At 42.3% G+C, this 22,141-nt stretch overlaps 2 protein-coding genes across 2 annotated transcripts in view; one reads left to right on the forward strand and one right to left on the reverse strand.

The window, feature by feature from the left end:
* Positions 1-2,906, forward strand: part of rai1 (retinoic acid induced 1) — a 50,085-nt gene extending 47,179 nt beyond the window's left edge. Inside the window, exon 5 of the mRNA XM_020616475.1 lies at positions 1,256-2,906. Within this exon, the coding sequence (XP_020472131.1) occupies positions 1,256-1,264 (9 nt within the window). The 3' untranslated portion in view covers positions 1,265-2,906. The remainder of the gene's footprint in view (positions 1-1,255) is intronic.
* A 1,801-nt stretch (positions 2,907-4,707) lies between these two features.
* On the reverse strand, positions 4,708-20,895 carry srebf1 (sterol regulatory element binding transcription factor 1). Its single transcript, XM_020616413.1, has 19 exons — positions 19,399-20,895; positions 15,149-15,715; positions 13,454-13,629; positions 13,229-13,342; positions 12,602-12,820; positions 12,340-12,454; positions 11,945-12,102; positions 10,973-11,189; positions 10,640-10,824; positions 10,189-10,450; positions 9,777-9,943; positions 9,267-9,435; positions 9,000-9,108; positions 8,785-8,894; positions 7,875-8,007; positions 7,549-7,714; positions 6,277-6,492; positions 5,554-5,665; positions 4,708-4,964 (listed from the first exon to the last, which is right to left on the reverse strand). Exons 1-19 carry the CDS (start codon positions 19,502-19,504, stop codon positions 4,708-4,710), a joined length of 3,558 nt encoding a protein of 1,185 aa, XP_020472069.1. The 5' UTR covers positions 19,505-20,895.
* Positions 20,896-22,141: the final 1,246 nt, after the last annotated feature.

The following is a 22,141-nucleotide window of genomic DNA, read 5'->3' on the forward strand; positions in this document are numbered from 1 at the left end:
CTTTCTCATCTCCTCTCTGCTCCTCTCCCCACCTCTCTTTACCTCAACTCCCACGTCTAAGCAGCAGAAATAGCGTGTGAGATACAGAGCAAAAAGAAGAGCAAGACAGAAAGATTGTTGTTAGTGGGCTGAGGCAGAGCCGTCATCAGCTGAGGGATCTAAAGGTCTGTGTGTGTGGGTCTGTGCCGTACCAATTTGCACTAAGCAGCCTTAATCAAAAGGAAGAGCAGATACACACACACACATGCAACCACCCCACCCATAGGTTCCCCTCAGAAATCTTTTCTCTGTCTCTGTTCATAACACACATTTCAGTGAAACTGCAAGCACAGGCTGCTTTCAGCTGTGGATTCTATTGTGCAAACAGACACACACTGTGTCCACACAGGTTCATTAACAGGTTACCTGTAAGCTCACACACGTATACAGACAGCGAGTAGGAGAGAGACAGATGGAGGGACAGAGAGAAGAAAACTGCAACTGTGTAGGAACAAAAGACAAATGGGGGCAGTTACATCAGAGAGCGACAGAATGAAAGCGACAGAAATTGAAAAAGAAAAGAGGGGCAACAAGAGAGACAGGCAGCAAAGGGAGACGGGAGGTGTAAAACAATGAGAGTTACTCCAGGGAGGTAAACAGGAAGAGAGGGAGTGAGGGACGTGAACTTCAAAGAGGGAGAGAATGAAAGACACTAAAAGACAGAGAGGAAAGCTGCTGGCCTGAGCCCTAGGCACAAGGATGGGTAACTGGCAGTTCAGAGAGAAACACAGAGAGAGTGAGCAAGAGAAACTGGGGTGCTACAGAGAAGGACGGGGGAAAGAAAAGCGCTCCACCCACATCACCCCACCAACACAATTAGTAGCTGTTCCTGCTGTGTCTTTCACAGTGGAGTTGGTTTACTGGCCAGATGCATCCATCTTCCCACCTCTGCACACTGCAGCCAGCTGACTTTCATGTGTGGACTCTGCAGATGTGTACTGAAACACTCATACGGTCACGGACAGCAATGCATTTGAGCTCAGAACGGCAGGAGGAGCTTCCGCCTGCAGTGGCTACTGTACCCCTGGACATGTACAGTCATACACATATACCAACAAAACATTAAGTTGATACATTAGAGATTTTTTATGTACAAGTATTGTGCAGTGCTTTGAGTTCAAAGCCAATGCTGTGGTTCCAGAGAACCTCACCTTTCATTCCTCTTTGTGTGTCTGTGGTTTATATTTACGCCAGTCTCTCTACCCCTCCTCTATAGGACCTGTAAGATATACCGGTGTACCACCTCCACCACCAACACCACCTCTCAGCCAGGCATGCACCACCTATCCAGCAAGACCAAGGAAAATGCTGTCCCAAGGGCCACCTATATGTAAAAAACACAGTGATGACTGATGACGGACAGGTACGTCAGCCAGTGGAGCTGGGGCAGGTAAAAGGTTGCGTCGAGGTGGGGCTATAGGAGCAATACAAAACTTGGTGAACAGCTCAGAAGAGAAGAGCTACTCCCTGACCGTGCACTGGAAATGTGTTTTCTCAACTGAGCCCTTACTGGAAGGCAGAATGCAGAGGTGCTGTTTAACGGGAAGACCGGCTGCGCTTTGGAGACTATGTGCCTAGGGCCCATTGAACAGGCGGGCTGTTTGAAATGCAGAGCGAGGAATGTGTGTGTGTGTTCTGCCTTTGGATGGGTTGCTATCATATTCAGACACCTGGCGTACACTGATTGGACAGGAGCATCCCTCTGGCCAGCTTGTCAGTGGGCCAAGGGGTGCGTATGAGTGAGTGTGTGTCTGTGCGCATGTGTATGTGGGTGCAATTATCACAGAAGTGTCATTCTACAGACGCATCATCTGCGTGTTTGTGTATACGTGTCTGCGTGGGTGAAGAAATCTCCAATCTAAGATGTCATGTATCGAAAAAACAGCAGCCAACTACTGGGTGTAGGTCAATGTGTGCGTTTGTGTTTAAAACACGTGACAAAATGAAACAAAAAAGGAAACTGTACATGGTAATGTGCTTTACAGGTTCTGAATATTCTCATATTGAAGAGTTACAAAAAAATTGACGCAGTATTTTAATATAATGCTCTTATCTTCGGAGATGTATTTTGATGTGCATTATGACTATAAAACATCATTGCGTCACCCTTGGTATTTGTCAGGCTTTGTGTTATTCAGAAAATAATAATAATTTAAAAAAAGATATATTAAAAAGATAACTGTTTAGGAATCCATTCAACTGTGTGCACATTCAGTATGTACAGTAGACGCTGCCATCGTCACTTGACCGGCTGCAGATCAGTCAGGTCAGCTCACCTCATATCTGTGTACAGTTCAGGAGTATTACTGTTAAACATCGCCATGGTGTACGATTATTTCACCTGCCACAGCCGTGCAGAAAGATGTACATTTGACCCAGATTTCATAACACACATGTCTGTTTGTGTATCTCAAATGTAGCCTCTTTCAATCCTTCATGCTATGTAACAACACCCTGTACCGGGTGTCAACTAAGTACTGGTCATATCAAATGGAGACATATTTAAGTATTAAAGCATAAAAGAAAGTGCAAAAACGCCACACCAAACTTTCTCTTTTATGAAGCTCATTATTTAATGGTGTATATAGGTATTTGATGCTGTTTAAATGTAAGATGTGATGTACTAATATAATTGTGTATAGTATTTCCTAGAGATGTTTATTTTCTATAAAATGGAATATGTTATTGCTTATAAACTGTTATTAAAAGAATCCACTGATGAAAAAAAATCTTTTTTGGGAATGTCACTTGTTTTAAGTTGGAGCATGCCGTTTGATTTTCATGTCGATTTGTTTGGAACTGATGACACAGCATCACTTTGTTTGAAATGTTTTTTGTAACACCAATGTTAAATATACCAGCACCTTTCAATGCTGCTTAACCAGTGCCTGCTCTTTTTGTCTTTACTGTACGTGCACTGACATTAACACACTGTAGACAATCTGGATCAGAGTTTAAGTATGAAGTATATTTTCCATTTTCATGCCATTAAAAAAATCTCTACGGTTACATTTCAAAGCTTGTAGTGAACATGAACATGTAAATTATTTGAATCAGAGAAAAAACCCACTCTGCCCTTTTATACTGTTGCACTTAATGACCTTTTTTTTTGCCCATTGCTTTCAGAATTTGTTTGACAAAATAGTATTTTGGACAGTTTATTTCAGTTTTTTTAAATTTAAAGTTCTATCCCGTTTTACATTGAAGCCCTTGTTCGACTTGAATAACTTTTTAGGTAGGTGGAGGGAAATTTAAACTACTGCTATCATCATCATCATACCCAACTCCTTTGCTCTGCTGCACCTGAAAGCACCAGAAGAAACACTACAGTCTTTTTTACAAAACGTTTTAATATTTACATCGGGGGGGAAAAAAGTGAAACCAAAAGATATCAGTTAAAGGACCCGTGAACAATGCTTAGACATGGTCGTGTCACATTCATCTCAGTCCAACCTTTTCCAGTATTTCACATCAGTAATACCATAGAAACATTCCAGTTCTCAGAAAGAAAAAAGGCATACCAAATTTTTATTTTGTCTAGGAGCATGACACTATAACGACTGAAAGAGCAAGTATTGCTCTTTATGCTGGAGCGACGAAGGGAAACCAGGAGGCGATTCATCACACGCCCTTTATGGGGGAGAAATGGCTATTTATTTTAAACTGCCGGAATGACTCATGTAACTTGTTGCAAAAGTGCCTGAAGTTCATGCTGAGTTGTCAGTTGGCAATGCCAATGTCGAGCACTGCCAAAATCCTTTATGACCACAGTTGCATACGTGTGCAACAGTGCAAGAGGTCAACTGAATCAGACGATGTGACGCAAATGTCACCTTTATAACTTAATACGCCGCTTTGACACTCATCGCCATGGCAACACAGTACAGTGACTACAGTATTTGGGCCCGATCTAAATCTACCACATGAAATAGATGGAAGAAACACTACTTAATCAAAATCCACAAAGATTATAAATACATTTCAAAATATGTACACAGCAAACAATAAACCTCAATGAAAACAACCTCATAAAGCCATTATTACTGAAATCGGCCTCACAGGGCTAGTGCAGACAGAGGCACGGAGCTTGTACAGTGGGGTCACCTCACCTCAGATTATTATTTGGGAAACACTGATTTAGATGCACACGAACAGTATTTGAACAACCTGCAAAGTGGCTTCCCACTGAACAAGCCCACGGCCGAAACCAATCCTTGTTTGGTTATTTTCCTCTCACAGACAAGAGACATTATGACTCTGCAGCCAATCAGAGCAGCCCAGCACTCCAGCCCACTGAGCACTCCTGAAGGTGCATCCATGTGGGGGACTACACTGAGTAAATGCAGGGCAAAAATCTCTTTCATTCTTCACATGCACGTGCACACACGCGCACACACTCACACACATACACGCACACACACGCACACTACACCAACCACAAAGAGCACATGATGGCTCCTCTTTGTGGTCAAACTGTGGCACTGCAATTAATTCTTACAGGGGTATCCAGCTCAGTAAGAGAGAATGATTCCTATATTCTAATAATAATCCAGAACAAGGGTGCGATCACTAGTGCCTTCTTATGTGGGGTTGGGGTGGTGGGAGGGACAATTTATGAAGAAGATTCTGTCTTTTTGATATGAATCTGTATAGATCTAATACATCTGTTCAAAAGCTGCACAACAAAATGCCAGTGGCTGTATTGCTGTGTGTCTGTGTTTCCTTTGTGTGTGTGTTTCTGAATGTCAGAGATGGGCAGTCATGGAGGGTCCTCTTGTCTCCCAGCTTCTCCAGGGTGCGGGCAGCGTCCGCTAGCATGCCCACCCTTTGGCCGGGGGCCGACAGAAAGGCCGGGGGAAGGTAGCGGCACGCCAGCATCACGGCCTCCGCTTGCTCCCGCTGGCCAGGCCGTGTCTCACACTCCTCTGTGCAGAATAGAAAAAATACACACAAAAAAGAACATTAGAATGCTGTGGCATTTTGGGGGAGCTGCTTGATGTCATCAGCCAATCAAACTTAAGAGGCGTCTTGCTTAATTACTGATGGGATTTAGAGCAGTGAACAATTGGGCAAAATAGACAAGAAGCTGATTAGAGTCACTGATTACAGCCAATCAATGTCTAGAAATCTGTGACTGAGGTTTATTAGTAAGCCTCTGATTTTTGATTTCTTTTCTACTACTTACTTTAATTCTACCTACTCATAAAAACAATGTAAAATTAGGGTTATGCTATCAGAGCATCGTATACTTGCCACAATAGCTCCGTTTCCGTCTGAGAGAGAATGTTTGCTAATTCATGAGAAATACTAGGCAATGTAGAACAATTACAAAAAACAAAAACTAATTAAGATCCTCACAAAACTAGTAGCACAGAATGAAAGAATAGAATAATACACACAATTTCAAAATATCAAGAGCAGTAGATGCTAATAAAACTGTGCTGTCTAAACACAGAATTACTGGTGCGGCGTGGATGGAAAATTAAAAATCCACAAAAGTACATCCACACATACCTGTCTTGGCTCCGGGTGTCGCTCTGCGTCGCAGCGAGCGATCCAGGAGCTGATGTGTTCGGGTGGGACTGGCTCCCGCCATCAGCCTGGCTGTAGCTTCATGGAGGAAAAGCTAGAGAAAGATTGGAGGGGGGGGAATCAGGGAAGAGAGTGAGTGATGATGACTCATGTACAACATTCAGCTCTGCTCAGAGGGACTTTGAAGCCTTGTGAACAACGCTGCTAAACACTCGCCTCAGGGGTGTGTGTGTGTGTGTGTGTGTGTGTGTGTGTGTGTGTGTGTGTGTGTGTGTTGCAACACCTCCTAGCTAATTTCCACAGAGAACTGTATTGTTGACTGCCTGCAAATATGCGCACAGGACGCACCTTTACATTTAATGTGCTGCATTTGGTTTTTGAATTCAAATGTCACTCCAGGCACAATATGTGCAGCATGTACGGATCTGTGTTGATGCTCGTGCACCGATCTTACACATGTGGGTTTATTATAGTGTTTTAAGTGCCTGACAATGCACCAACACAGGAGCTGCGTTCATCTTGTTCCAATAACTCCCTGTGTGTGTCACTCAACCAGTATTTGTGTTGTGTTTGCTTATGTGTTAGACTGAGAGGAAATATGGTCAGAAAACAGTCTAGACTAAATCAAACTTTGACTGTAGGTCAGCATGACAATGAATCCCCAAACTGCTTGCTCAGTGATGAGGATCATTTTGTTTTACGTACTCTTCGCATTGCAGGTCTGAAACTGTGCGCCAGCTTGCGCAGGGAGCTGAGATCTTGCTGAAAGCCTTGGAGCTCCAAGGGGGAGGCCTGGTGGATCCCGGCGGGGCCACTGCTACCCACAGGCCCTGAACCCGCAGAACTGGCCCCCTGTTGCTGCAGATGCCACACATTGGTCCTCATCACCAACAGCAGATCACACAAGAGCAACTGAACAACCTACAGTAGAGAAAAATGAACAGGATTAGATCTGAGATGGAACAGATTTTACTGCCACAGAAGACTTGCATGTTTACAGCAGTAAAACCACTGCAGATGTAGAAGGTTGGGACCACTGATTATTGACATGAAATAAGAGTTTGTTTCATATGTGTGCTGGTTTGAAAGGTACCATACAGTATATCTCTGTTTAAAACTGAGCATTCTAGATATTACATTTATTATTCTACTTGAGGAAACTTACATGGGGGATAGAGTCTCAGAGGTCAAAGTACCTGTTTTGATGTGGAAAAACAAGGTGTGTAATATTCTACTTGATGTTTATGATACTGAACAACACAAAGAAAAACTACATCTAGTATTTCTTGTGAGCATACTCAAAAGTTTCTGGAAGAAATCTGACTCAGTAACTACTCTGCAGTGTTAATTTCACCTAAATAAAACAATGATGATGTGTATTAATACTAACAAATAGTTTGTGTGAAATGATAGCAGATAAATAATAAACAGAGATATGGTACTAAGTACAACAGTGGACTACTCGAAGTCAAAGAGCTTAGTGCATGTGTGTGTGCTTCGTTGTTAGTGGCCCAGCTCTGTGTTGCACTGCAGGTACATTGCACTCCGCTGAGACACACATGCAATGCAACTACAATGCACCGCAGCTCTGGTCATAGACATACACACACACACACACACACACATTGTGAGCTACCTATCCACCAGCATCACCATCTGCTGAGTGCCAGAGGGTAGGACACCGCAGTACCACAGAGTGAAGGTGCTGTGGGGGATTCGCTGTTAAAGTGTGTGGCTTTGTGGTGTGTGTGTGTGTGTGTGCATACTCAAGTGATTGTGTGGGCAATTTCCTGTGTTTACAATTTTACACTCACACATGTGGGCACATCTGTCACTGTGTGTGTGTATGTATGTATGTATGTATGTATCTTCATATTTTTCATGCAGATACTGTCGCCTCTACAAAATTTCCCTCACAGGAAAAATAAACATCAACTTTTATGTGTCCAAAATCTGCAAGTGGTTGTGTGTGTTTACCTTGTCTAAACTGGAGTTGTGGCAGTGTGGTCCTAGGTTGAGGCTGTCTCGGAGCAGGGCGCTGGCCTTGTCACTGTAGCTCAGACTCAGCTGGCAGTTCTCTGGTTTGGACAGCAATGCCCGCACTGCCCTGAATGTGTTCAAACACACCATGGGCAGAAGACTCCTGTCAAAGCGAGGGGGAGAACACAGTGGACACAAAGTAAGGTGGTGGAAGTGTGTGTGTGTGTGTGTGTGTGTTTCCCCTGTTTGGTATTAACAGACAAGGATTATGCAAAACACTCTTAGGCTGGCTATAAAGGTTCCAGTGTGTATGTTCAATTTACTCTGCGTTTTGCAGACTGCGGGGCAGGTGCTCAACAGTCGGATACAGTCTCTCTGCTGCAGTGTCATCTCCTTGCAGCCAGTTGATGATCACCACAGCAACCGAAGACCACCACTTAGAGTGGGGGTCGCAGCCTGGAAGTTGAAACAAAACAATCAAAATGAGACAACTGCACACAAACAAGTATTTGAATCCCTCACTTTCACATATAGCATACACAACAGTGAGTGAACACACACACTCACTGACAGCTGCAGTCTATATTTTGATCTCTGAATCAATCTGCTTCTCCTTTGACTTAATCACAAATGCTGAGAGAAAGCAGCCATTTTGATGTTTTCCTTTTGAGGGAAAACTACACTATTTAACACTGTACAACACACATACAGACTTTTAACACTGTGTGTGAGTAACCTGGGGCTCTGCCAAGAAAGATCCCCTATTAAAATCCCTGCACATCCCTCCTTTCCCTCCTCCCTCTCAAGGTGATCACTGATTTGACAATTCTGAAGATAGATGAAGCAATATAGTGGATGCCTTCTGTTCACATAGGCCCCTCTTGCTCAGATCAGTGATGAGTGAAGGAAGACAAAGGAAAGGGGCGGAAGAGTGGAAGTCAGAGCAGTGGAAATCAAGCTACTCAAGCTCAATATTGTAAAGATTTACTTCATCTCACAGCTTCATATTTTTCAAGGGCATTAGGGAAATTGAGTGGTCAGGGCAGGTGAATGAAAGATGTAGAAGAAACAAACAATGATCTCCCAAGAAGAAAAGCAGAAGTGAAGCAAGAAGTCAGATCGAGGCCCAAAAAAAAAAAAAGCCCTTACAGTGGTGGGTTTTGATCTTCTGGTACATGAAACAGACAAACAAATGTGTTGTGAAAAGAAATGAGAGTTGCCATAGTGACCTACCAGTCACAGTAGCCATGTTGGAGCCAATAGCAAAGGACTGGGATGTGGCACCAGCCGCATCTGATGCACTAATCAAAAGCTGGAGGTACTCCAGGGCATCTGCATATTCCCTGAGGAGGAACATACACTGAATGCTTATTGTTTCTGCTACTTCGACATTTCATCATGATGAACAGTATCAAAAACAGTTATTTGGAAGTGTTTTATTTTCTCACCCCTTGCCCTGGCTGGGACTTTTCTCTCCATGAGGCTGGGCCACACGGTACAGAGCCTTCTCCAAGAGGTGCTCTCTGAATGCCTGAGTCACCTGGGCAAGAGGATCCACTGCACAAATACCAGCAAGCCATTAACATGAGAAATACAAATGCATTTAGAAATCAGGTGCAGACTTCAGGTAACAGAGGATTCAACAACATTAATTTGATATTTTGACATGCATAGATACATACATCTGACATTTAGCGTGTTTTGCATACACTGACCAGTGTTTCCAGCCTGGCTGTAGATGCTTTCTTTTGGGGTGCTGCGAATAGCCCAATCCCCATCCACAAAAAAGCGGTGACCTAACGGGTGACAGAGCCACTGCATGGCTGGAGGCACACTACCACTGGATGACAAGCACACCTGGCGGGCATTGCTCAGAAACACACGCTAATGGGGGAAAAAGAAAAACCACCAAGTCCAGTTCATTTCTGGTCTTTCATTTCTTACATAAGTCGAATACAGACAGAAAAACACAGTTTATATTTCACTTAAATTTTTTACTGTTAATTTCAGTTTGCCTCAAGTGAGTACGTGCCAGGAACATTAACAAAACAGTTTAACTAAACATGGAAGACAAATGAAACAAACATCAACTCAAAACTAAATAAGTGTATAACTCTTAACAAGCAACAGGATCACGTGCAAGCATTCAATTCTGATAGTCTAGGCAAAAACGCAGTTTAAATTGCACAATATGAATGAATGAGCATGACCGTTGTGCAGCTTACAGAAGTGAAATGCAGGATCCTTGGCAGGCTGGCTTTAACCCGTAAAGCTGCAGAGACGTACACCTCAGCAAGAGAAGCAACAGGAAGACAGGAGCCTGCACACTCTGCCAGGTTAACTGCGCTTAAAGCCATGTGCACTGCTGACAGATGGCTGCCATTCAATTTACCTGTATTTACACATAGAAGAAAAATAATCTGTTTTACAGAGAACAACAAAAAGAAATCACAATAAAGAGCCTCAGTGTAACATTTTTTATTGGCAGTGAATCAGATTCAGATGACCTCTAAAAGCAAAAAAGGGGCAGAGTTGCTCTTTAATTGCCTGAGATTTTGTCACTTCAATATGCTGCCCTGCAGTGTTCAGTCTACCACTGATTTAATTTAGAAATGCGTTTTTCCCCATAAAACCAACCTGTCATGTGAAGCTGGTGCAGTCGGTGGTAAACTAGGGCGGCGTCACGGCTGCTTTTGCAGGCATCCTCCTGCAGGGGGCGGTCAGGGCGCAGCCCTCCAGCCCTGGCAGCCAGCCAGCGGCCCACCCAAAAACGCTGGAGGCAGAATCTTAGGAGGGACCACAACGCAGCACAGGCCAGGTCCAACTGGGAGGTGGGTAAGGGACGACCAAGAGCCTTTAGACAAGTCCACAGGTTTTGACTGGCCTGGGCAAAATCCCCCTGGGGAGAGAGAAAGTCAGAGGTGATGATGAAAAAAAAAGAAAAGGTCACATAGAGTAGGTTGCTAAATACAGACAAGAAATTTTACTCCTGAGAAGAATAAGGATCGAGGTCTCATTTAAAAAAAAAAAAAGAAATACAAATGCCTCACATGTATTTATACAAAAAATAAAAAAAAATAAAAAATACTCTAGCTAGATCCAGGTCAGCCTGCTTGCGGTGCCTCCAGAACAAAACAGAGGATCCAGAGTGTGGTCTGGTTACAGGTTCTCCATACACCAACAGACGGATCAGAACTCTGCACACCAGGACACCATTTAGTAGCCACACCAGTATAGTTGGTAGCATCCAGTCCATCCAGCCCCATGACTCAGCTGTGAACAACACACATTTTCTATGTAAAAAAAATCCTATTTTGGCAAACATGACATGAAATTGTAGCCCTACAACAGCTATTTTTCATAATATCCCACAAATAGTGGCTTCATTTTGTCTGTCTCCCAGCACTTATCCCCTCCATACCAGCGATATCCACACCCAGAACACTTCTGCCTGCGTGAGGGGCCATGCTGGCTGCAGTGCTTCCAGCTGAGCTGCTGCCAGATGAGCAAAGCAGGGTGGCCAGGGGGTTGAGGGAGAGGAAGAGGAAAGTGAAGGCGCAGAGCACCATGCGGGAACGGTCCAACATGCCGCCAGCGCTGCCGCCTGCTGCCGACCTGTCCAATACTCCCACATTTGGCTGGCACATAGAAGAGAAATCAGAGAGATAAATGTGTTTCTTGGATAAAACGAGCCTTCATTGATGCTGCATCATCAATGTGACAAGAGTAGAAACAAAAGCAGTAATAACATGTTTCTAACATGGATGAGTTGCAGTGGTTATTAATGTATAGTTAAGCACGGGATGTAACTTGATGACTGTTGTGTTGTGAATTTATTATCTGTCCAAAGGAATCATGTTTATACGCTTTCATTTGCTTTCTGACAGGCAACAGTGTGGACAAGGGTTTCACTGGAAACCGCTTTACTAGATTGCAAGATGCAAATGCCTCTCTCATTACTGTGACTACATAACTGAGCATTTCTTCAACATGATTCATGTTGTCGCTACCAACAAACATCAAGGGCAATGGAAACATGTAGGACAAAAACAAAGCAGAAAAATGTACAGCTTCGGCAGTTTACACATAGCCCTTACATGCATCTACTTTTTTGAAAAGGTGCATATCGTATGTCCACATATGTGCAGAGGTACTGTGTCATTTAAATGCCACTGCATAAAACAGCCTTTAAACACTCAATTAAGGTGTTAAGGTAACCAAGTGACCTTTTAATACAAGAGCAAGAAAGGAATCAGTGTCTTCCTCAGGACATTTCATACACAGTTTGATGGGATAAAACATGTACCTAACCCCATATCTAATATGAAACAATGAATATCGACCTCTCCACCATTAGGACTCCAGATTAGTGGTTTCAGTGACAGCTGCATACCTTGGCGTCTTCCGCCAGTGGACTGTCAGGCTCTGAGTCACTGCAACACTGTGAGAAAGAAGTCGGGGAGCCCACATCAGAGGCTGGCGGGGTGGGCAGCTCGCTCTTCATATCAGCCTGTCCGTCCACCTCCATGGCAACCAGGTCCTTGAGACTCTCTGCAGACAGAAGAAAAGAAAGGTGTCAGTTAGTGAGTCAATCAGCAGTGCAAAACATCTGCAACCTCAAATTTCACTTACTTCAAAGTTACAGAAGAACACTTTCAGTTTAGTCATTTCAGTATATGAGTAGCTATTAATAGATCTCATCACAAAAATGACAATTTCAAGGGACAGAAATAGACTGCAAAGAAACTGTTAGGGAACAATGAAGAGAAAAAGGATTAAAGCACATACTGTTTTTCTGGACTGCCAACTTCAGAGCCATGTTCTCCTGTTTAAGTTTCTGGTTAGCCTGGTGCAGGTAACGGATGTAGTCGATGGCCTTTCTCAGCACTGCAGACTTGTTCAGCTAAGGGAAAAAAGGGAATTGTTAAGTGCAAGTAGACGCCATAACAAATCAGATAATATTACATTAGGTAAAGCGGCAGAGGGCATGTAGCAATATAAATCAGACCATGAAAATATGCCTTTGTTTAAAACAATCTCCATTTCCTACCTTGGCCTCAGTCCCAGCCACCAGGTCTTTGAGCTCCAAGATTTTGTCATTGATGGAGGAGCGGTAACGCTTCTCGATGGCGTTGTGAGCTGTGCGCTTCTCCCCCTTATGAGGCAGGCCGACTGGCTTACCGCTGATGGCAATGCGGTTGATTGGCAGCTTCTCAGCGTCCACCATGACAGGGACTGTGGTCAGAATGGTGCCTCCGCCCATAAATGCCTGTGGAGGTAAACAGGGTGGCACAGGAAAAGGAAGAAATACAGTCAGAAGAAAAATGAGGGAGACACTTAGCTGACCAAAATCCTATTTATTCCCATGACTGTTCATTATTCACATTCTTAGCATGGTGCAACATTCAGGATACATTATTTAACAGAACAAGTATTCAACAACAACAAGCATTCTCATGGTACTTCTCTTACAAGTTCAATTTACAGTCAACAAAACTATATCATTGCTATAGTTGAGATCTTGACAGTATCCAAACTACTGACTACTTAAAATGACATTGATGTAAAATAAAAAATAGCAGCTGCAGTTGTTTGCTAGGGATATACGTGAAAGTGTAAACTCAGTGGCACTATATGATCTTAATACCGGCTTTAGGTTGGACACAAGGTTGCCTACCTGCAGTGAAGTGCTCTGTACTGGGGTGGTGGTGGTCAGAGATGTGGGAGAAGACACAGTAGTGACCATGCAGGGGTCATGCTTCAAAGTGATGAACTGAGGCTGCAGCAAAACCTGAGAAAACACATAAGTACACATGTAAAACATATGTGCTTGTTTCCACATCACAAACACAAGCACAGCATTTATTTTGTATGCATTCAGCAGTCAGTCTCACTCACTTACAGGTACTTGCTGTATATGGGGTGCAAGAGTTTGAGTGGGTGGGCTTGCGGTTGTGACCAGCAGAGCAGAGGTGGTGGCCAGTCCTTGGAGCGGCGACTGAATGGTCACTGGCTGCACACTTGGAGGTGCGGGTGACAAGCTGGTAGCTGGCTGACTCACAGTGCTGGGGCTGCCAGCTGGAAAACAGTTAGGCAACTCGAGTTTTTTTCCAGCCATAATTAAAGCATAGATTCAATATCAACAACAACAGTCCATCTCACTGCATGGTTCTGTAAATGCACAGAAACATTTCTGATATTCAACAAAAAGTTGAAACAGGAAGTTCTACACTGCATGAAGTAAATGCCAAATTTCTTTTTATCACCTAATTATTGCAGCAGGCTAGAATGATACCTCTTTAAAGCCGAAAAAAAAAAAATCTCCGTTCCCTTCTGGGGCTGGCTGGGGCCTATTTTACTACTTGACACTGTATGAGCCATTGTCTGTGGGGTTTGTAGGCCAATAAGCCACATCATCAGGATTAAGGAAAGCAGCACTCAATGAGTCACCACATATTTTATATGAGCTCCAACTAGTCTACCCGTTGCAATCACCTATCCGTACCAGGGTTAGGGAATTTCTAAAGGAGTAATAAAACTTTATTGCATCTAAGAAAATTCTGAAGCAATGTTCATTTCTCCCAACAAAAAAAGTAACAATCAGGTGCCTCTCTGTCTCAGGAATATCTGACTATTCAGATATTTGTTGGTTAGTTTGGTAATCCGTTTTCAATTTTAGTATTTGAATATTTGAGACCCCGCCCCCTTTCACATGGCAGCTTCTACTGATCGTTGCTCTTTCTGGTTAAAATGATAACCAGCGGGGTTATACCAGCTGTTGCTAACTAACCTCAACTCCGTGTCTTAAATTGATGACAGGACAAAATCAAAGTAGCTGCTATTGGGTTTGTGACCTCACTGCAACTGGCAGACAAACAGACAACACAGTTGTTAGCCGAAGACTGTCATGAAACCCTCAAAAATGCTTCGCCACATTGAGACAAAACACCCTGCGTTAAAAGACAAGCCCTTGGAATTTTTTTCTAGTTGCAGGGAAATAAACCCAGGGCTCCCACTGACTCTGCATTATGGTGAGTTGATATTATAGTGTTGAATTATTGTAACTGCCTAATATAAAGTGTAATTGTTGCATTCAGATTACATACTATGAACTGACAAAGGTTTTTGTTATTGGAACCCCCGCGCCTCTACCCAGCCCGCAGAAAAATTTTCATGCATGAAACCGGTCCCTGGTACAAAAAAGGTTGGGGACCGCTGGTCTATGAGGTAAAGATGCATCACTCTGTATACCACTGAATTATCAGTGAAGTGAGGGCTTCTCTGTCATTCCAACAACACCAACAGACTGAGATATCTTCACAGGTAAAACTATTAATCACGCATCAATGATGGAAATGTAGCACAATGGTTATGAAGATCCATTGTCTGTTCATCTGTTACATTAATTGTTACTTAATAACTTTCATTAGCTTTTGGTTTTTCTTTATCCCAAAGTACTACCAGATGGGCAAAAAGGTACTTTCAGCTGCAGCACATTTTTAGGACCTATAGATAGCTGATACTTCTAACTCACAAAAAGGCAGCCCATACTACATAGATACTAAAGTAAACCCTCACACCATCAGAGACTGCTTACCTGTGAAGCTGTTCTGGCTGCTGTAACTGGTTCGGGCTTGTTGAGGCTGAGCCTGAGTCTGTGGCTGGGGCTGAGGTGAAGTCTGGGGTGCAGTGGAAGTGAAGAGAGCCTGGGGTGTGGAGCTGAATACAGGGCTTGGTCCTGGTGACCCAAGAGGTGAAGCTGCCTGGACTGGAGCAGACGGGCTGAGGATGGGTTGGGGCTGTTCCACCTGTGGCTGTCTGAGGCTCTGAGCCTGCTGCGGGGAGGCTGGCTGCTGCCTCGCGGTGGAGTTGGGTACTTGGGCCAGTGGGGATTGCTGGAAGGTGGGAGGCTGGAAGGTCTTGTCTGGGGTGGAGGAGCTACGGGTGATGGGAGGGCCCAGGAGAGCATCCAGGTGGGGGCTGCTGCTTAGGTTGGAGGAGGGAGAAGAAGATGAAGGTGTGGACGTAGTGGGTGGAGAAGCAGGTAAGGTGATGGACTGGGTCAAACCAGGAAGCTGTTGGGTCAGGGGAGGCCCAGTGTACAAAGTGTTATCAAAGAGTCCTCCAAACTCCATGTCCTGGTTGTTGATGAGCTGCAGCATGTCTGCAGAAGAAGAGAAATCAGAATCGCCGTCAAGTCCATAGATATTAGAATCTGTCGAGACTCTGGTGCACAAACACCAGAAATCTAAAAAGCCTCTATGATATCAAAAATATTAAATGCAGTTCTCAACTAGAACTGGTTCAAAATTGTTAAGAACTGGGTGTTTGGTGAGAAATGTGGTTGTCACTTTAGCTTATTGATTATCAAATATGACTTCTCAGGGGCAAATGGATCAGCATTCCATCTGTGCTGTTAGTTACAAATACACAAACCCGCATGTACAGTGTTAGTGATAAACCAAATCAGAGATAGCACTAAACAATAGTCTTTAAATACAGTAATGTGAATTTTACTGGGTGAAAAAAGAACTTCAGGCAAAAAGGGAGTACTTAATTCTAACAAAATGTTTACTGAAGCGTGGGGAAAAGGTACAACATTTTGCCCATGAAACTGCAAAAGTTATGAACTAAAAACAATTCAAAATTCATTTTTTTTATTTGTATTGGTAAAACAGAGTATAATGATAATGTTTTTACTCTGTTTTCCCCAGCCAGACCAATTAGCTTCTGATTCATGTTAAAACACTGTCTGTGGGAGCTTAAAACGGCTAAAAATAAAGGCTTTGCTTTTGACAGCCAACGTTTTACTTGCCTAAACGCTTGGCTAAGACATGTTTCTTGTTTTTATGATATGTTCATGTTATCATTATTAGGACATACTGCATTGTCCCCTTATGACAACATAGGATACTGTATTTTCTCATAACGTGAGCCCTGCACAGCTCAGAGTGAGCGCAGTGCACACGCTCACTTTGAGCAGTAACCTCATTCAGTTCAGCAGCCTCGCTCTCTCATCAACTCCTCCCATTTCAGCTTTCCACGATGGCCAGCGTTGCGCCTAGGAAGTGCACTCTAGCCAGTCCTTGAGAATCACTGATCAGATACTTAAATCCATGTACAATAATTAGCCAGAAGGAAACCCCCGTTTCTTGCTCTGTTCATTTTCATACAAGAGTCAAGTTTAAAGACCTCATTATATTATCTAATTGTATGGATGCTGACTCAGCATCCATACCTTGTTTTCCAAATCTTTATTATTATTATTCTTCCGTACGTTTTTGGCCCTTAACTAGTTCCGCACACTTTCGGCTAGAAAAACCATTCAGGTATCAAAACGTTCAGCTTTTACAGGAAATGAAAAGTTATATACAACTTTTTTTGTAACTTTTATACTTTTTGGATTATTCAGCTTTATTCTGAAAATTTTGCCCCATTCAAATGAATGGGAAAATTTTACTTCTTCATACTTTCAGCTATTTCAGGTATCAAAATGTTCAGCTCTGCAAGGACATTAATGCTTCTATTCAGAACTTTTCAAAACTTCATACTTTTGAAATATTTAGCTTTACTTTGAAAATTCTGCCCCATTCAAATGAATGGGAAAATTCTACTTCAGCATACTTTCAGCTATTTCAGCTATCAAAATGATCAGCTTTTCAAGGACATTCATGCTTCTATTCAGACGTTTTCTAAACTTCATACTTTTGAAATATTTAGCTTTATTTTGAAAATCTTGCCCCATTCAAATGAATGGGAAACTTCTACTTCTTCAGCATACTTTCAGCTAGCAAAACCATTCAGATGTCAAAATGTTCAGGATTTTCAGGGCGATCTTTTAGCAGTCAGCATCCATACGCATTTTCTTCAGAAAATGCAATTTTCTAGTTTTTAGTTATACTTCAGTTTGCTTTTAATCTTTTGCTGGGTTTCATGTTCTGTCGGTACTTTGAAGTTTTCCATCTTGTGACATCAAACTTCTGGTACCAGTTAGCAAAAGCCAGAAGGTTAAATAACAGGTTGAGCGATAGGGGTGGGGGGGATGGTGGGTCAAAATATTTCTTAACGTCATCCATAAATTGAAAGATATTTTCACCTTACTGCCTAAAGAAGTATCAAAGAGCTACAACATCACACACCTAGTGGATAAAGGCCTAACTCATGACAGCAGCGCATGGACCGACTTTACCTGCTCGCAGAAATGCCTGCAAGATGCTTATCGAGACACGTGCAGGCTATACATTGTTTGTCATGGCTCAAAAGCTGCTTTATATGATGTTTTGTGTGCCTGTGCGTAAACTAATTATTGTATGTGGATTTCAGTGATTCTCAATGACTGTAACCTCTGCTCTACGGCAAAGTTAGAAAAATATTCACATATTCAAACACAAATGACGTCTCCATCCAAACATAGTAAGGTAGACAACAAGTTACAACTTAAGCTTCATCAAACCAAGCCATCGTCCATGCTGGACAAACTGGTCTGTGTGTGCAGCCGGCTGCGAGATGAGTACAGAGAGACTGTCTCCATCGTGGAGCATGGCTTATTCTGATAAAAAATTTGGCTGTAGCTTGTTGTCTACTTTACTGCTGTTGTAAAAGGCATCTTATGTGTTCTAGCAACGTTTCGCTTATGACTTATTGATCCAAGAACTTTGAATCTGTTTTTGAGAAATATAATGATCATAGTAAGTACGGCAGCAGAGTGCTCCTTAGTTCTTCCAGGACACTGTAACATTATCCTCTTGAAATACGCAGAAAGCAACAAATTATTTTATGCTAATCTTGATCTCATGACACTAACAGGGAATATACAGAAGAGAAACTGTACTTGTTGTGTTTGAACTGAAACGCAGCAGCCCGAATATATATATCAGTGTTTTGTATGAGGTGATCGCTCTTGACCAATCAGAGCGCGGCTTGCTGTACCGACCAGCCCAAGACAGGGAAGAGAGAGAGAGAGAGAGCTCTGTCTGTGGCTCCACAAGGTTACCAGCGAGCAGCATCACCGAGGGTTACTGTCGGTCATATTTTGGAAGATGGCGAGCATGGCTGCGGGATACGCGATAGTGACTACTGTTTACGCAGTGTCGCTTGATCATAAATATACATTGGATAACAATAATAATAAACTACATATTGGTCATTACAGGAACATTTCCAGAAAAAAAGTAACATAACGTATATAACGCGGATATTAAGCACCTTGTGACAAAAATAGGAAAATGACGGAAGGTGTCAATAGAGAACGTGGTTATAATGATGTTATATTTGAATCTATAATTCTGACAAAAAGGCTATAAGTTCCACACTTTGACTGCTCGGTCAACTGAACCCAGGAGGGAGGAATGAACGACAGTAACCCCTGTCTGAGGAGCAAGCTGGGGGCGGGGCGTACTCACGACCACTTGGCAGCACGTTAGCTTCGCCTATATGATCAGTTAATCTTATTAATTTGTAAGATTAGGATATCGAGGTCTAGTAGTGCAAGAAACAGCACTTTAAACGTCTAATAAACTCATATATCCGCTCAGCCAACCTCCAAACAATACTAGCTAACTAAATGGTTAATGTCACCTAGCCAGCTTAGCTAAGTAGGCAATGTTAACTGGTGCAAAGTATGCTAATATGAGCTAGTGAACGTTAACCTTTAAACCAGTACTATAAGTTAGTATGAATTAAGTTTGTATACTAAACATTAGCTAGGTGTAATAAGAACACAGGAAACAAGTCAATGTGTTAAAGTTCAATGAAATACACAAGGCATTTAAGAGGTAAGCAAAATTAAAGGACTGTGATTGTTGTAGCTTGTTAGGTCAGCTAACCTTTACCGTTAAATTGTCTTACCATCGATGTCGCTTAAGAGGGCCGTGTCAATATCGCTGGGGTCATTAAGCGATAGCGTTGGATCCAGGTTATCCAACGAATGGTCGTCAAAAGACAGACTGTCCATCTTTACTCTAGTGTCTGGCTTTCCACTGTAGACTTTATTGGCTGCCGAATCGCTCAGAAGCAAAAAATCCAAAACTTCTCACGTCCCTACATTTGCAAACACGCCAGATCACAAGTGTACCTAAAACATGCGTAAGGTGATCTGTAACTGTCTCTTGATGTGTCAACTAACTACTCGCTCCTACCCCCATGGTCGTCCTGTGAAACTTGTCAAACCAAGCCAAACACTGGCGCTCATTCAGCACTAACGTGCTTACAGTGGTAGCCACGAGCCCACCCAGTCAATGATGATTGGCAGGCGCACCAGCCAACCACCGACTTTGAATGCATTCCCACGTCCCCATTTCGCTGGGTTGTTATGATCGTTTGACTGAAAGGGTGACAGCATGGGAAGCATATGCCATATAATACGACATAATAATAATGCAACAATGCACAGTAGAACATGATCATTTATGTACTAAACAAACCGATATAATTGCTCCATAATGCTTATATGGATCAATTTGAAAATGATCAGTTATCTACTAAAAACAAATGTATTATATCATATATTACATTTGCGTGCTGTTTATTCTAGTCCGGTACAGCCATATTAATATCAAGCATGTTTCACCATACTGTATTTTAAAGGAGACAGCATGGACGTGTTTATTGTGGGCTTGCCCCCAACAGCCAATGAGAGCGGATCGGGTGTGTGCTATAGAAAGCCAAGTTTGCTTGACTCAAAGCTGCGGCTCCTCCTGTAGAACCAGAGAAATCGTCCAATGGGAAGGCCAGAAACCGAGTGGGGTGATCTGACATCACAACTGTGTCTAGCGATTACATCATGTGTTTCTCTGCTGTAAATGTAATGGAAGCTTCAGAGGAATATGTTGGAGGCATATATTGACGAAAATGCTTTAAAAAAGGCAAGTTGTCATTTTTGGACAAGGGGGGGATTAGACCCATTTCCCCAGCGCAGTTATGGCTTTGTTTTAGCTTGTAAAATTAAGGCTTCTTTTAGTAAACAACACACTTAAATGACTAATCATGCAAACAGGGCAAATGCAACTTTTTTCAGATCAGCATCAGCTCAAGTGAAACTATAATGTGAGCACACTGTCACACCAACACAAAGGGGAGTCCCACAAAGGCATAGTGGGGAAATAGGTCGGCGACCTGGAATAGCACTGCAAAGTTGTCATTACTAAAGCTGGTCAGCATGGTATGGTTGATCATCAGGTGTGTCTGTATAAAGGTGCATGTCTTGTTCACATGTTTGCTCTGTTTTGGAAACTTGCCAGTGTTGCCTCACAGGCAGAGAGGGAATCAACAAGCACTGTGTGTCCTATGTCTGCCTGGAGGATTTGTTTACATTGTACATTTCCATGTGCTAAGCTGTTGGAGCAGAATGGATGAAGCGTCCATGAACAACATATCGGAGGGAGTGGAAAAACTCACATTACAATGAATTGCTGTAAAATAACCACAGACAGTTGTGAGGTAGAGGTCACATTGCTAGTGTTTTAATTGGCAGTTACATGCGTGCATTGGGTCAATCAAAAATCTGACCATTTATAACGGCAGCAGACAGCACAGCCAAACAGATATGGGACACCCACCAACAGGAAACAAGCCACTCTTCTGTGTCTACAACATGTTCAGTCTCAAAAGTATTAAAAGACATTCAGTAACCACTGTAATCAGGACTTGTTACAGAGCCAGAGCTACATAACACACAATCACAAAAAAACTGCTGAAGTTCCCTTTTAAAGGTTTTCCTCTTAAAGTTTTAGTAATCATCTTTGCTCAGCCTGTATGGTAAATTATTTCCAAACTGACACAATAGTTGACTGTAAATTAAATATTATTTAAGTTACCTGACAACCATATTAAATCTAAAATAACCATATGCATAAAAACATTAAAGCTCATTAATACTCCTCAGTAAATACATTTAAATATGTGATCATAATGATACAAATAGTTTTTCCAATGTCACCATTGCATCTACAGTATGTTAACAAGGGTTACAAATAATGAATGTTTCTTTCTATATTGATAATATACATCAATAACTAAGTTTGATAAATGATTAGGCTTTTGCAACTTAGGAGGGATTTCAAATAGACAGCCTCTGAATTACAAGGCTTTTGGCCCTAAATAGCTTAAAAGTGCAGAGCAATGTTAAAATAAACCACAGTTTTGGAATGAAGCCAGGATGGCGTTTTGCCTCATAGTGTGATCTTAAGTACACCAAAGGAAAAACTCCATTTAGAGCTACTTTGCTGAAATCATATCCATCAGAAAAATGCTTGGTTGCAGCTCCAACAAGAGCAGGTGAATCATACCTGAATGAAAACACACACCATGAATGAAAATGTCTTTGACTGCACAAATAAGTACAACTGCGCTTGTTTGTTGCATACTTCAGCTTAAACCACAAAAAAGATCGACAAGGAAGAGAACAAACATGGTTTTTTCTTACATGAATTATAAAAATACAATCATGGATCAAATAATACATACAGTAAACCTCTCTGCCTTCTGGACATTAATATGAGCCAATACATTTTTAACTAGAAACCAAAATGTCAGTATTCTGAGGTATATAAATTACACAATTTAGAGTAACTGAAGATCTCCCTACATGAAT

Source organism: Monopterus albus, unplaced genomic scaffold (assembly GCF_001952655.1).
Source record: "Monopterus albus unplaced genomic scaffold, M_albus_1.0 scaffold174.1, whole genome shotgun sequence".
Taxonomy (NCBI): Eukaryota; Metazoa; Chordata; class Actinopteri; order Synbranchiformes; family Synbranchidae; genus Monopterus; species Monopterus albus.

What these genes read in the sequence shown, in the direction of transcription:
- srebf1 (XM_020616413.1), bottom strand. Translation starts at nt 19,504, where the DNA reads ATGGACAGTCTGTCTTTTGACGACCATTCGTTGGATAACCTGGATCCA. An exon ending in CCTCTTAAGCGACATCGATG is followed by an intron (nt 15,716 to 19,398) that starts GTAAGACAATTT and finishes CTTCTTCTGCAG; the next exon opens with ACATGCTGCAGCTCATCAAC. An exon ending in CAACATGGCTACTGTGACTG is followed by an intron (nt 8,008 to 8,784) that starts GTAGGTCACTAT and finishes TTCAACTTCCAG; the next exon opens with GCTGCGACCCCCACTCTAAG.